General features: G+C 49.1%; 1 protein-coding gene across 5 annotated transcripts in view; it reads left to right on the plus strand.

Moving 5' to 3' along the window:
* The window catches only part of celsr1a (cadherin EGF LAG seven-pass G-type receptor 1a), a 67,566-nt gene that overhangs the window by 22,710 nt on the left and 28,766 nt on the right, over positions 1-16,090 (plus strand). For 3 of the 5 annotated variants that reach the window (XM_035528408.1, XM_035528406.1, XM_035528407.1), the window contains exons 2-6: positions 3,180-3,818; positions 5,053-5,275; positions 6,058-6,173; positions 7,820-7,908; positions 12,465-12,545. In XM_035528408.1, the coding sequence (XP_035384301.1) occupies positions 3,180-3,818; positions 5,053-5,275; positions 6,058-6,173; positions 7,820-7,908; positions 12,465-12,545 (1,148 nt within the window). The remainder of the gene's footprint in view (positions 1-3,179; positions 3,819-5,052; positions 5,276-6,057; positions 6,174-7,819; positions 7,909-12,464; positions 12,546-16,090) is intronic. The other 2 variants (XM_035528409.1, XM_035528410.1) reach the window with 1 other exon arrangement.

The raw sequence follows: 16,090 nt of genomic DNA on the forward strand, positions 1-16,090 counted from the left end.
GGGGGGGGGGTGGGGGGGGGTGGTTGGTGGTGGTCGTGTGTTGGTGTTCACATGCCGACACGGGGATCGATCCTGGACAGGGGGCATATGACACAGCCCCAGATAGACGCCCGTCGGCCAACTCCTGTCGCATCCTCACAACTGATCTCAGAACAGCAGCTGTGAGGGCTAAACATAGACTCTTCTTCAATGGAACTGGGAAACCGAGAGAAACAGATGCGCTCGGGAAAACGGCCAGTTCAGTTTTTGAAGTTTTGTGGGATTTTACCACAGTTGCTAAATTAAGAATAAAGGCCAGTCTGTGAAAGACATAAAGACAAGCCTGTGTATATTTTGTTCATCAAAGAAATGATGAGCAAATTTAAGACTTGATTATAATTATTATTGTAGTTATTATTAGTAGGAGGAGGAGGAGGAGGAGCTTTGTTTCATGATTTAAATATTTAAAAATGTAATATTTAGATATTTCATTTTTTTAATTTCACTTAATATATCTGAGGAATCATTGGACTGGATTTGATTTTATTTGAGCATATTACAGCATATCATATAATGGAGCTTTTCGTGGCATGTGCAGTGGAATGTCTAATAACTCCCCAAAAAAAGACTTCTTTTAAAACTAGCACTCAGGTTCATAGTGCTTTTGTTTGGTAGGAGCTATTAGCATGAATGAAGAATGCCTAGGCGGAGTCCTACACACACACACACACACACACACACACACACACACACACACACACACACAGACAGAGGGAGAACTAGTGCTGCTTTTACGACCTTGAAGTCATGAAAGGTATCAGACAGGTTCTTAGTGCAGTTCCAATAGGCAGCAACCTGTCTGTGAAGCCTGTCTTTCAGCTCTCAGAAATGGGAATCTTTGTAGTTCTTTTATCAACAAAACCTCTGGCTCCCCTTCTGTTTTTGCAAGCGAACTGCTAGCAGATATTTTCATTACTGTTCTTGCAGGCGCACTGCAGTATTAAAATGTTAAATTCTTAAAAACATATGCCACTGTGTTTAAAGACAAGAAGAGTGAAGTCAGTGTTTAGGCGATTGGATTGTGTGTGTGTGTGTGTGTGTGTGTGTGTGTGTGTGAGTGAGTGAGAGGTGCACGAGTGCCTGTGTGTGTGCCATCAGACCTCTACAACTTGTCCAGAATGCAGCAGAGCAACTGATCTTAAATCTTCCAAAGTTCGCTTATGTCACTCCACTGCTACACTCCCTTGATTTAAAACCTCGATGCTTGCCTTCAAAGCCAAAAATGCACCAGCCCCTCCAAACATGTCTATGGTCAAAGCCCGATCCATACCATGAAATACCATGCTTCAAGTCTCATGGAGAACAAGCATGGAAACTAATCTCTGTCCTGGCTCCTAGATGGTGGAACGAATTTCTAATTGCTGTCCGAATAGTAGAGTCCCTTGCAGTCTTCAAACGCAGATTGAAGACCCATCTATTTGTGGATTGTTTAAACAACCACTGACCCTGCTCCTGTGTGGACTAACTGAAACACTAGTACTTATTGTTTATTGCACTGATTGTTGTTTGTTATAGAGCTTATGAGTTTTGCACTTCTAGGCATCAGCATTGATTCCTGTATTTCAACAGTATTCTAGTTCATTGGTATCTTGGACTCTAACTGTACTGGCTAGGATGCATTCTATAAGTAAATGACAGAGCGCTTTTGTAAGTTGCTCTGGATAAGAGCATATGCTAAATGCTATAAATGTGAATCTGTGTGTGTGTATTGGGGGCGGGGGGTTTCAGCTGTCTATTCTGCAGCATCATGTGGAATAACAGGGCTGGTGCTACACACAGGGGCAGGTGGGACTGCAGAGCTGGACTCTAATCCCCCCCCCCCCACCCACCCACCCCTTTCCTTACCGCTCACCTCCAGAGAGCGACATGTCCTCACCTGTCTGCCCCTGCACCCCCAGCTGCCGCTGTCTGTCACTCAGTGTAGGAGCTGGAGAGGCAGGGCACTGCCGACCCCACACAGCCGTCAGAATGGCCCCATCACGGAGTGAGTTAATAGTGATGATTCGCCCATTAGGCACATTGTGAAAGGGCTCTCTGTCAACACTGCAGAGACAAACACCCTTTGACAGGATGGAACCCTCCTGAACGCGGCCACCACCGTGTGCACCATTGGCTGGTCTTTCCAGGCTGACCTGAGCAATGACCGCTCAACCCCCCCCGCCCCCCAATGCTTTATGGCCGCCTGACATTTCAGTGCTGCGTGACTCCGAAACCCAACGCTGCCATGTTTGAATGGCTCTGTAGGTAGCGTTGTCTTGCGTTTTCAGACATGCCACCTGTTCTCCAGTTGTTCCCTTGCCAGAGCTACGCAACCCTTGGGTCCCATAGCGGTACAAGGCGTTCAGTGAAGTTTGCATAACGCCTGCAGCTCTCTCAGCATGACCCCGGTGTGTCGTGTGGGGTCAGCAGTGGGCCTCACCGCACCTGGCTGGTGCACTTCCACTGTTTGATATCGCATTAAAAAGCGGGCGAGCTGCTAAGCCTCAGCGGAGCAGGAATTCTGGCAGAGCGTCAAGACAAAATCCTGCATGCCGTTCCAAGTCTTGCTGTTGTGAGGTCTTAGCCAGGACAGCAGCATGTAGACACGCTTCCGTACTGATGCACAGAGCACTGCAAACATTTGACGGAGCAGAAATAAAGTCAGCATGGTTTGACTGGATTTCCTGGATAAAGGGAAGCCTCAGCTAGGCATATGTATCTATAGAATGAAAGAACAGCTCAGATCCTGGTGGCTCCCCCTCATTTGTAGACCTAGTGGTACACTCCAGTCTTATTACCATGATTGCAGGCTTGGTACAGGCCCCTTAAAGGCAGGACTGTTCCATTTACCAGTCCCCCTACAGTTATGTCTAAACTGATTTTCATTCAGAGGCAAAAGTGGAATGCTGCTTCAGAGTTCATATCTGTTTTATTTTTCTGATATCTGGCCAACTGTTTTTCATTTTTGCTAAGCGGTGTTTGTTCACACTGCCTGTGCTTGTTGTCCTGTGAGGTATTTACGACCACCACACATTCTTGCACCATTCTTGAAACTTCCCTCAGCATGTGATTCCCGTGGCATTTTCACGGCGGGCGGGACCGTAGCGAGTCGAACCCCCGCGGGGGGAGGAGCTGACCGCCCTCTTTGTCTCTCCCGCCAGACGGCATGCACCTGGTTTCGGCACTCTGCACGCTGCGCGTGGCCATCATCACGGACGACATGCTGACCAACAGCATCACGGTGCGGCTGGAGAACATGTCCCAGGAGCGCTTCCTGTCGCCGCTGCTGGGCCTGTTCGCCGAGGGCGTGGCCGCCGTACTCTCCACCAGCCGCGACGCCGTCTTCGTCTTCAACGTGCAGAACGACAGCGATGTGAGCGGCCGCATCCTCAACGTCACCTTCTCGGCGCTGCTGCCGGGCGGCGCGCCGGGCCGCTACTTCCCGTCGGAGGAGCTGCAGGAGCAGATCTACCTGAACCGCACGCTGCTCCGCCGCATCTCCAGCCAGAGCGTGCTGCCCTTCGACGACAACATCTGCCTGCGCGAGCCCTGTGAGAACTACATGAAGTGCGTGTCGGTGCTGAAGTTCGACAGCTCGCCGCCGTTTGTGGCCTCCGACACGGTGCTCTTCCGGCCCATCCACCCCGTCAACGGGCTGCGCTGCCGCTGCCCCCCGGGCTTCACGGGCGACTACTGCGAGACGGAGGTGGACCTGTGCTACTCGGGCCCCTGCCGGAACAACGGCCGCTGCCGGAGCCGCGAGGGCGGGTACACCTGCGAGTGCCTGGAGGACTTCACGGGTAAGTCGGCGAGGGGGGGGGGGGTGTTTGCTGAGCTATACGGCCCCAGAGAGCCTGAGTGCACTGGCTCGGGTCGGGGCCTTCAGGTTAGCTAGCACTCCCAGATTTGGTTACCAAGTAAGATATCCAGATATGATGAGATATAATAGCTGATCTACCAAGCTATTGTTGGTGGTCACCCAGGAAATGCCACTGACTCGAGGTAAATAAACATCCAACGATGATCTAATTCAGCGCCCATAGACTTTGACTCAGCAGATTTGCTGCCGCCTTGAGGTTGATGGAGTTCTTTCGTCTAGCCTCAAGGTACTCACTCCTATTCTCCAGACACTGGGCTCCCTCAGAGCCCAGCAGTGAATAAGGCATCTGTTCGAGCATCTGATATGAGGTTCACTCACTCTCCACTCTGGGGCCTTCTCCCCTTCCCCTGCCCACCCCCCTCACTTCCTTATCGGAGACAATTACCGTCTAATCACCCCTTCTACCAACTCTAATCACGCCCTGTGCTTTGAAGGTCACAGTTCAACTCCAGGTAGTCTGGGGTCATTATAGCCACGATGACAGCCGGGGCCCTCCATGACTCCCTCGCTCTCGCGTTCTCACGTTAGGGGAGGGAAACGGATCCATCTAATTCCCACTGAGAAAAGGATTATCTCTAGGAAAGCAGCTGTCACTAGCAGCACAGAGCCTGCCATCCTGCCCCACCCCCACCCCCAGCATACCTGCCCCTGTTTCAGATCTTGTCGGGATAATGGCGGACGCACAAGCCTCGTGAGGGAGAAAGTGCGCGCGCATCACTGGCGAGGGATCTGAGGAGACAGCCCTGGCTCCAGCCTTGGCTCCAGGCCAGCGGGCTGGAAGATCATTAGGCGAGACGTTTTCGTGCCCGACGTGCGGTTGAACGCTTAAAAACAAGACCATATCAAAGTGGAAGCTGTAGTACGGAAACACTAATTAAATTCTTACAAGGACTCATCAGCACGGCCAGACCATCATTCCTCACTCGTCTAACTACATACCTGTCATATTAAATTAAATGTAGTTCCAAAAGTTCCAAAGTTTTTGCTGAATAATATGCATTATGAGTATTGACTGCAAAAGAAGTCACGTCTGGTTAAATCAGGCTTGTTATATTTTCTAATTTCTCCCTTAGGAGGTTTTTTTTGTCCTGGCTTTAGCAGCTGGCTGTCCTCGTCTGTAGCTGCAAGGCTAACGGTGCACTCTTTGGCCACAGGTGATCACTGCGAGGTGAACTCCCGCTCTGGCCGGTGCATGCCGGGCGTGTGCAAGAACGGGGGCAAGTGCGTGGACCTGCTGGTGGGCGGCTTCATGTGCCAGTGCCTGCCAGGCGAGTACGAGAAGCCCTACTGCGAGATGACCACGCGCAGTTTCCCTGCACGTTCGTTCGTCACCTTCAGGGGTCTGAGGCAGAGGTTCCACTTCACCGTCTCCTTAATGTAAGTGCCTCCACCCCCCCCGAAACATGACCGCGTGCACTCACGCCCTGCTCACCCACTACTGTGTTTGGTACACCTCACATGGCTGCGAGATTTTAATCTGCAGAAGAGTGTGGCACTGATAACAGAAGAAAAAGAAAACAAGCATTAAAAAAGGTTTTGTCAGACTGAATTAATCGGCACTGAGCAGGGTTTTTTTTTGGCAGATCTGCTAATTGTGACCTCGGCACCTAAATCAGGACAGTGTAGTGAATTTGTAGGTTTATCTTAACTAGCATGTTGTCTAGCATGTTTATCTAGCATGTTGTCCATCACAAAGGTCGCAAGAGAAACCAGAGAAACATGCGCGTGCAATGGATAAAAACAGGATGGGCTCTGTTTGGAGAGGGCGCTCACGGTGTTTTGCTTGGGTGGCCAGTTCTTCCTGCGGGGCACCTCCTCAGTCAGCTGCTCCCTGACTCCTCTGCCCTGCAGCCCTCCAACCGGAGCAGAGCAGCTTCCTGTCCTGCTTCCCTTGCTGTCTCCGCTGCTGCTCCTCATCCACGGTTTGGAGTAGCACCCGACTCAGGCGTGGGAGCCGTCTGCAGGGGCCCTAATGGTCCGTGGCTCCTCCCTTTGGCCTCTGGCTTTTGATCTTCCCTGTGCATGCCAGACGCCGAGTTTGTGTTTCCTCTTACACTTGCTTTTCTGGCCTCTGGGAATATTGGAACGATCCGTGGGCTGGGGGTGCTAAGTGGTGGCGATTGTGTTAGCTAAACCATTGCTTCCCTCGAATCCTGCAGGTTTGCGACACGAGAGAGAAACGCCCTGCTCCTATACAATGGCCGCTTCAATGAGAAGCACGACTTCATAGCTATGGAGATCATCGACGAGCAGATCCAGCTCACCTTCTCAGCAGGTGGGTGTCTCCTCTACCTGTGACAGGAACTGTTGCCCAGCCTGCACGTGACACAGCTGTAGACATGATGAACGCTGAATATTAAACCATGGTCTGTGAGCTGCTTTGTTGCCTTGCTACTGTAGAGACCTGAGCATGAGCGTGTTTGTACTAGTCTGCGGGGGGTTTGTTTGTGGGTCAGAGCAAGTACTATGATTTTGAGTCCTAAAAAAAAAATCATAGTTCATTTGAGTCAACTATGATTGTAATATCCAGACCTCACAACCTGCTGTGATCAGTATGTGCACCCTTATCCCAGAGTCGTTAGCTAGAAGCAGGAGGTCCGTTTTCCAACAGCTTTCATGTACAGGATAACAAACACTACTACTGCAATTATTATTGCTATTAATGCTATTACTACTACTGCTATTACTATCACTATTATTACTAGTACTAATACTATTAGTACTACTACTATTACTGCTGCTACTACTACTATTACTGTTATTACTACTATCACTATTACTACTACTATTAGTAGTACTAATACTATTAGTACTACTACTATTACTGCTACTACTACTATTACTGTTATTACTACTATTACTATCACTATTACTACTACTATTAGTACTACTACAATTACTGCTATTACTATTAGTTACTACTACTACTATTAGTTATTACTACTATTACTATCACTACTATTAATTACTACTACTAATAATGTTATTACTACTACTACAGTTAACACTATTACTAATACTATTACTTCTGCTACTAATACTACTTTCGCGCAAGCATAGACACACACACACACACACGCAGAGAATGTGCATATGTGTATACATGCGCACACACACACACACACACACACGCGTGTGTGCATTCCTCCCGACAACAGTGAGCTGTATCAAACCCCAGTAAGGGGGGCAGAGTCTTCTGAGCACAAATCTTCCCCCAAACAAAGAGACATGCACCAGGCTACACCTCTTGTTCTGCCCTCTGTAAGCACCAACCACCTTTCCACCCAAAACCCGCCTTTTCTTCTGCAGCAAGGCCTGCTGATGTCATCGGCCAGGGGATTATGCTAAACTCAAAATTACTACAGACAGCTTTCCCAGTGAGATTTGACTAAAAGATTATCTTCAACTTGAAATTAATTAAAAAAAGGTGTGGAGTGCGCTGTGGGGGCCTTGTCGGCGCGCCTCTGTGTTTGGGTACTGTTTACGGCTGCTTTTGTGACGCCTGCCGAGAAGCGCCTGCCCTTGGTAAATATGCCTGTAAAGCCAGTGTAAATCACTGTCGAGGGTGCACCATATCCCTGTGAATGAGCGCCATTGATGGCAAAGAAACCCTTGCCACTCGCGCGTATGATGGATAGCCACTGTGTGAGCCGCCTTTGTGTTCCTGCCGCTACGCGACTCCGGTCCGAAGCAGCGTGTTGTTTCTGAGCAGACAAAAGGAAAGAGAGAGACTTTTTAAAAAAACTTTATCAAAACCAGAAGTGTGCCAAAACACACACTGACTGCATAGTTCCTCTGCCGTTTAGGATTCCTCTTAAGCTCCCTATTGTGCTGTGCTGTCGTCTGGCACACACTGTAGTTTGCCTGTTTGTTTTAGGTGCTCTCTTTCTCACTCCATTTCCTCCTTCTTTCTGCCCCCAGGAGAGACTAAAACTACCGTGGCGCCCTTTGTGCCCGGTGGCGTTAGCAATGGTCAGTGGCACTCTGTCCAGCTCCACTACTACAACAAGGTAAGAGGCTGCCTGCTCCAGACTCCGCCTCCTGCTCGCGCCCGGCCTCTGCACACGGCGCCACCGTTCCGTGGTGTCATTTAACGTCGGCCATGGCTTGTACAGCACCCGCTTGCCTGTATTGGTTTGCCCCCCTAATTCCACACCCCCAAGGTTATTGTATGTCGGTGGGAGACTGTACGATCTCACGTAGACGTATTTGCATGCCCCACGAACACATTTCTTCTGTGAACTAAAGTCGTCGAACTCAGAACCCCGAACGCAAGACAAAAGGCAGCAGGCTCCGTGGAGACCCCACGCCCGACACCTCTGCTGCAGAGGCTGAGAAAAGCCCCGCGAGCTCCCTTTGATTCTCATCTCCGCCAAACCCTGAATTTCAGATACTGAGCACGTCGGCACGTATGCGCCAGGCCACGTCTCCTCCCGGGTCTCCAGGGCTTGTCTTTCTTCTGAGATGTCCCACAGAGCGAGAGCCCTTAGACTAGGGACACACTGCTGTTGCAGGGCGTCAGTGACCTGCCGTCGCCCATACCCAGTGCCGCATTTTCCACACCTTTTGAGCGATTGCATATGTTGAACCGGTATCGGCGGTCAGCCGTGAGGGACAGCTTACTGATTGGATGTTCAGTCACAAAACAAGATAATATAGACATAAAATACGTAGTTTGTTTGGGGTTTTTTTTGCCGCGTTATGGTTCGATCGGGCGGAACATTTGTCATTACTTTGACTTTACTGTATGGAGTTCCAGACAAGGTGGGACTCACTCTTTTCTCAGTGTTCTTGTTCTGCACCTTCTGGAAGCAGTGGTGTGAGATTACTAAACAGCGGCTATCGTACCTCCCAGCACGGCAGAGTTCTTTTCTTTGGCTCAGGCGCAGAATGTGCGCACGTATGTGTCGTTTATCGGTCCCGGTCTGTTTGGTGTGCCCGAGTGTAAACGCACACAGGCAGTGAAGGGTGGCAACGAGCCAATGGCAGCCGATCATCACGCACGCACAGCCGGCGTCGCGTCTTCAGCGCGGGCTTGCCGTGTCGCCGCCCACGGAGACGGCGAGGCGAGGCGATCCGCCGTTACGGCCCGCGGTAGCAGCGCGTGTCGACAGCCGGGCCCTCTACTGCGCCGGCGTGAGCTGGGAGGCTCGCTAGCTGCCTCAGCAGGTGTGGCTCGTTCAGTCGCTCTTTCATCCTTGCAGCGTGGACACGGCCCTGAGAGGGTGCAGGCGAGCGAGCGCCTTTTGTCTGCTCAGCGCACGTAGAAGCCGCGCGGTGTGAGGCAGCGGCGTCGAGCCTCCCACGCTTTCCGAAGGCCGTCGTCAGGTTGCGGTTGCGCCGGCTACGTCTCCGCGTGTTTGGGGAGTCGTTGCCATGGGAACCGTTGAGGTTGACGTCTCAGGCTGCCCGCCTGGGCAGAGCTGCTGTTCATGCTGTTTGTTTGTTTTTGTTTTTCTCAGTTTCTGCTCCGTGACGGGTAACTACTAAGCACAGACTTATGTGCGCGCACACACAAGACTGTTCAAACAGTGGTTGTAAGGGGCAGTAACTGTGTCTAGTAGGTGTGAGGAAGGACCACCAACTAACTGTGAGCTGTCACACAGACACATGGCAAAGGAATTCTCAGTCCCCTACACTAGTACAAACACACACATACAACCACAGGCATGCAAAAATACCTGCTGAGTGTGTCTCAGACTTCAGCTGCCTTGGTTTATGGGGTGGTGATTTCCACCACACACACAGCCCTTATGGACTTGCTCTTAGATCTGTTCTGATAATAGACACCCGGCAGCTCTGGGAAGGGCCCAAGGCGGGCCAGGGCAGGTGGAGAGGCTGCGCTGAGGGTCTTCCACCCAGCAGGGAGCCGCAGGGCTGCTCACCTGTTGCCTACCATCCCTGTGGACATTCTCCTGCAGTCAGCACAGGCTCTCCAGCGAGCGGTCTGTCCCAGACTCCAGCAGATCTTTCTGCAGTCTGGCAGAGAATGCGCTAAGCTCAGGAACCCTTGTGTCAGGATGGAGGAGCCATCCTATGACTTATGGGGTCAGAGGGCGAACACATAGAGGTACCCTGCTGCTCCTCCTTCTGGCCCTGAAGGGGGAAACCCTGCCCCAAGAGATCAAAGTTCACACAGTTGTGGCCATGGCAACAGACACACCCACCGTTACCCTGGTGATTTAGGGCAGTCCTAAATGGCCTGATGAGAAGGGCAGGATGTTCAATTTGGGAATTCCTGCAGTTCCTCTCTGTGCTGATTGGTAGCTCAGGCCAGTGAAGCCAAACAGGAAGATCTCAAATGGAGAGATATTCTTAGGCAGCAGGGTTTTCCTTTCTGAGTTTTGATGTTTACGTGGGAGGAAGTGGATATGAGAGAGAGCACTGCCCAACAAGAGACCTGGGGAATTATACACGTATATATTTCAGCCCTCTGAAGCTTCGGTTACTCGGCTATCGAACCAGTTTCCCTAACAATTCAAAATAAAGCATCACCTTCCACTTTAGCGTATAAGTGATGCACTGTTATGACTGGAAATGCACTAACCAAGAAATGGCTGCCATATGAGACCATGTTGGCCTGGTAGATTTGTGAGCTATGTTTGTTAGCACTGAACTTGGCACCAAATTACCACAGTAATGTCAGTTTCACAGCATTCGCAGGCAGCGCAGACAGCACAGGCAGCGCAGACAGCACAGGCAGCACAGACAGCACAGGCAGCAAGATTCTCAGACACCTCCCCACCCCACCCTCTTCTCAGTACTCCATGCCTTAGCCACAGCCGATCCATACAATGCACTGATCCATCCACACCATAGCAAACAATGGTCACTGTATCAAAATGTGTTTACAAGTCAGATGGCTGTCATTGTCTGTCACACCTCGAGCTGGTAGTATTACGCCCAGCCCATTCTGTTGGCCTTCAGCTCCGCAAACAATGGTTACATCCTCTCGTGAGCTTTCTCCCAGAGGACAGGGAGAGGTGTGTGTGTGTGTGTCTGTGTCTGTGCGTGCATGGGAGCATACATACTCTCTCTCGCTTTTTCCATCAACATTCCCCCAACACACAGCAGCAAAAGAAGCACTACTAAGAGATGGAACACAAACAGGCTCCACAGAGCAGGCATGAAAAGGCAGGCACTAGCGATCTTGCAGATGCATCAGGTCTACCTATAGCATTCATTCATGGGTTATTAATGCCTTCCTTTTGTACCACAGTACTGTCATCCAACAGGGTTTCTAATTGTCTCTTATATCCCACAGTAGTGTTTCATGTCCTAACTGCTCTTAATGACAAATGGACAAACACTGGATTTGTTTGGGGTTTTTTTTGTTTTTTTTCCACAAGCTGTAATAGTTGTGCTTGACTGGCGATCTCTACCCTCTTCAGTGGGTTAAGGATAACAAGCTCTTAGTAAAGTGTGTCCTGTGGGAGAACAGCTCAGCCAGCCTGTCCACTCACACACAGCCTTTTGCCTTTTCAGATTGTTCTAAGGACACGTAACTGTTGCACGGCGAACCTGTCATCTCAAGTAGAGGACCCATGCCCACACACCTACACTGAGTTTTAGGTGCTCCTTCTCTATAGCTGTGCCTATGGTCTATTAACTTCTCTTGTTAGCTCCAAAGTTGTATTATTACATTATTCATAATAATATTAATATTATATGTTTCCTGTTGCCTGTTTCAGGAATGACCCTTTAAACAAAGAGCCAGATGTCCAGGATATTTTGTGTGTGTATATGAATGCATATATCAGTTTATGCTGTCTTCATAAGCAATAATTACATGTGCATTTCAAGTATAAATGCATGTGAAACCATCCAGGTAACACCTACTCTTTCTTCAAAACCAAGTCAGTCATGAATATAAGGTCCAGTACAGGTGAACACACACAATGTTCACAGGGTAAAAGAGCCCCATGCGGGCAGTCAGCTGAGCTCAGTGTGTCACAGTGGTGCTGACAGTGCTACATTACCATTGACTAGTAAAAGCATGACCGCCTGTTGACCACCTGTTGACCACCTGACACAGCACTTCTCCCTCTGGATAAGAGTGTTTGCCATATGCTGTAAATGTTAGGTACCACGATTGAGGAGTTGAACCTACTAAAGTGTTCACTCTGTGTGCACAGTCATAACGCACGCATGCACGAACATGTACGTGCGCGCACACACTCAAGCACATGCATATACACACAAACACACACACACGGGTACATTCCCCTAGGCAGGCCACCTCTTCATCTGTGTGTTTTTAAGGTTAAGTGCCTGGTTTAGTTGCTTGACAGGGGTGTGACACTAAACTGAGCTGGTTTTCTGTAGTGCAGAGGTTACCAACACTGACATGGTTGTAGCTTTGTCAACCCTGCATGGTTCCTCACAGCTGTGTGTGATTATTACTAGGGTCGTTGTGTTTAAAGAGCTTTGCTTTCTGCCTTCTCCCTTTCTCAAGTGCATGTATGTGCGCGCGCACACACACCGCATACCACACACCACACCAGCGAGTGGGTCACGATGGCTGCCCCGTACACTCTAATTGCTTTCTCTCCCACGGTCTACCCAGGACAGTCTGCACCTGCTGGACGGCAGTGGGGTGCTGCGTGTCGCTCTCTATACAGCCTGGCTGGAGCTGACCCGTAAGGAGGTACAGTAAGCGACCCCACGGCCTAGTCTAGCTCTGCCACGCCGCTCACAGCTGCTCCTGGCTCAGTTTCAGTATGAGCAGCCTGGAAGCACAGGCCACTGCTGTTGGGAGGGGGCCAGATACCAGATCATTCCCACCAGGATGGGAGGGTCTGAAAATCCAGACTCCACACTGTTTAGCATTCAAAACTATAATCAAAACCGGGGGGGTGGCTAAACGCTATTAATTATTTATGGAACATAAGTTATTTGGGAGCTAAAAGTAACCTTCTAAAATAAGCTTAGACACAATAACTGAGCTTGTAAGACACTAAAACTAAGCTTGTAAGACAGTTCCTCTGGTTGTTTTATAATTGTGGGTGATTGTTAAAGGTTATTAATAATTTATATTTCACATCTTTATGGTGCCTCATAAAGGAAGAAACATACACCTAACAGAATTGCAGAAGGAATGAACATTTCTGTCAGAAGGCCAGAGAGCTCCCTGCCATCCCAAGAGATCGCGATCTGTTAAGCGTCCCATCGTACTCCGCGGAGAACACCAAAGCTTCCACTCTGCAGTAAAAAAATAAACACCAAAACAAAACTGCTTTACTGGTGGATTTAAAAAGTCCAACCCACACCTGCAAAGGCCAGAAGAGAGGGGGGAAGAGGAGGCATTAGAGCGCAGGTGTGTGTATTGTTCACACCGGGTGCTTGGCTTGCAGCCATCGCTCAGGCCAAGAGCACTTCAGGCTGCTGGCCCCTTTCTCCTGTGACGCAGCCAGGTGACCGCCAGAACCGGCACTATCAGTAACTGTCCAGAATATTATCCGCTGTTTTCTCCTCTCCCGTGTCGGGTTGCAGGGCTTTTCTTGCTGTTCCACACAGGGAGGGTGACGGTCACACCCCTGATAGGAAGGAAGTGTGGTCTGACATCGCACTGCACAGATGTGTCCTATACAGCCCAACGCAGTAAGAGCAGTGCTGCTGTGACTCAGGAACAAATCTCTTCCAGGCCCACAGCCCTTTTTTTTTTTTTTTTTTTTTTTTGCATGTTTCACAGGTTTTTGTTTACTTTTAATAAGATATCTGGAAAACAAAATCCTCCATAGGGGTTCATGGGCCATAGAATGAGACAGTTTCTTTTAGAAGTTCTAATATATGGGTAATCCACCGTATTATTATTATTATTATTATTATTATTTTTATTTTTTATTTTTTTTTTTAAACTTTTAAAAGCCTGAATTGAACCCCACCAATATTTTCATATGCTCTGCAGATATCTGTGGAAGACATGGATACTGAAGGGTGTGTGGTATTTGAGATAAGTGTATGTGTTCTGCACAGCACATGCAAGTGATAAATCAAAGTGGGCACTGTGCTTGGCATGGTGTTTTGGGCGAGAGAAACACGCAGCTCAAGAGAGTGAGTAAGCATGTGACACATCCTCCCGCAAACACTCGCTGACCTGTAGGTGCACCAGTCGCGCAATGTGCCCCGCTGCCCTGTGTATACGCCCCTCCATACTGCCCCCCTGGGGGTCAGCGCTGCAATCCTGCAATTCACTTTCTGTTGCGCCCTCACTATGTAGCAACAAATGGCTAGTGCCAATACACAGATATATTTGCCTAATGAAACATGGCTGGAGGTAATTGCATGCACAACCTCCTGCTAACCCCTAATTTCCATGGGAGTGCCCATAGCCTACTGGTACCTCAGTAGCCCTAGGCTAAGCAGTGAGGTCATTTCCATCCATCATCCACTGAAAAGGGGGGGGGGGGGTTGTTTTTGTTTTTTTTATGTTGGCCAGATTAAATATGAAACTCTTCTGTCATCCTGGATTACAACTCGCACAAAACGCGTGAAGGATCAGATCGCTAATTTGTCTGGCGGAGCTGCGGGTATGGTGCAAGCGTTTGGAATGGTTTCTTCATACAGCCCGTTTGCCAAATGTCTGGAGCTCTTAATGTAATTAGTCCCTCGCTGCTGATCTTTCATGCACAGAGGGCGGGTTTTGAGCGTCTGCCTTGTCAAGGTGTGCGACGTCCGACACATTTGAAGCTGCTGACTGCTTGGGAAAGCGAACCTGAAGATTATTCACTCCAGTTGGCCCATAACTGAGAATGAGTGACTGCGCAACCGGCCACTGTTGCCTGCCTTTTGTGTCTGTACGTCGTGTGTAGCTGTATGAAAATGTGTCGTGCACTACACTTTTTATTTGTCAGAGTGACATTTACCAGCAGTTTTTCCAAAAGGCCAGACAAGTGACTGAGTGTGGACTGCATACAAGCACGCTGCATAACCTGCTGTCCGCCCTGGTCATTTAGGGCAAAGGACTCTGCTAGCTTCCACAACATGACCCCATGTACTGCTTGAATCTCCTCCTTTTTTTGCGCCTTCGTGGGTCTTGCTGTGCTTGGGTCATGTGACCAAAGACCCTGCTGAAATGAGCCTGGGTCATGTGACCGAGAGCAGAGGTGTTGCCTCTTTTTGGAAGTCGCCCCTCCAGTAATACAAACCAGCTAATGGTGATTCTGGTGACAGGAATTGGGCAATAGTAGCTAATTCAGGGAAGGAGTTGATGCTAAGATAGCATGTGACAGATCTGGGGACCTGCTGTAGCACCTTTTTAATATACACATACAAAACAAAAATCTTAAAGGTTTGTAACTGTGGCAATTGTCTTAGCCTGCTGCTGTTAGTTACCTCAAACATGATCCAGACAAAGTATTGACAAAAGAGTTCAATCTGTAATAACTGGACCTTTTGATTTGGATAACTGACTGCAGTCACCCAATTTTCTACTTTCAAAAAAAAGTAATCATTGTTTGCTTCCTTTTATGCACACTTTAAGAGTTCAATTTGAATATTGTTCGCAAGATGAGAAGGCATTTGGTTTTACTTTCAGGACCAGGGCTATGTAACCAAAATAGCCATTACCACATAGCTGTTCCAAAAGGTCCAGCCTGCACATGAAGAACCAGGTCAAACTGAAATCTGCTCAACCCAAATCTGTGTCCTCCAGCTAGACTGTGGAGACAAACTCTGATGGAGCACCAGAGGTCATGTCTGCCACTGTCACTGTCAAGCACTCTGATACATGGGTGTGTGTGTGTGTGTGTGTGTGTGTGTGTGTATATATATATATAATAGTCTGAAATATCTTTTTTGTGTTCAGGTATGTGTAGGATGGTTTTAACAGGTCATGACTGGTAAGAGAGTCAGTTTTGCAAGGAGGGCCTTGTCATGTGAAGTGTGTTTGAGGGTGTGTTAAGCCAGCGAGGTGGACACCAGTAGAAACCAGAGACGGCTGTGTAGCTCCTTTCCTTTCTTTCAATTTGTTCGGGGTACATTAAAGGAGACGGAGCAGACAAAAGCTGCTGTCCATCTGTGTCTCGCTGGAGCACGGCCGAACACTGATGAATGGGCCGGGTTATTGAGACCAGGCCTCTGTAACATATAGGTCTGCATGTGTTACTCTTGTCCTGTGGGGCAGAGAACAACATGGGGCTATGTGTATGTCCCAGGGCTGTGTGTGTGTGTGTGTGTGTGTGTGTGTGTGTG

This window comes from Electrophorus electricus, chromosome 7 (assembly GCF_013358815.1).
Source record: "Electrophorus electricus isolate fEleEle1 chromosome 7, fEleEle1.pri, whole genome shotgun sequence".
Taxonomy (NCBI): Eukaryota; Metazoa; Chordata; class Actinopteri; order Gymnotiformes; family Gymnotidae; genus Electrophorus; species Electrophorus electricus.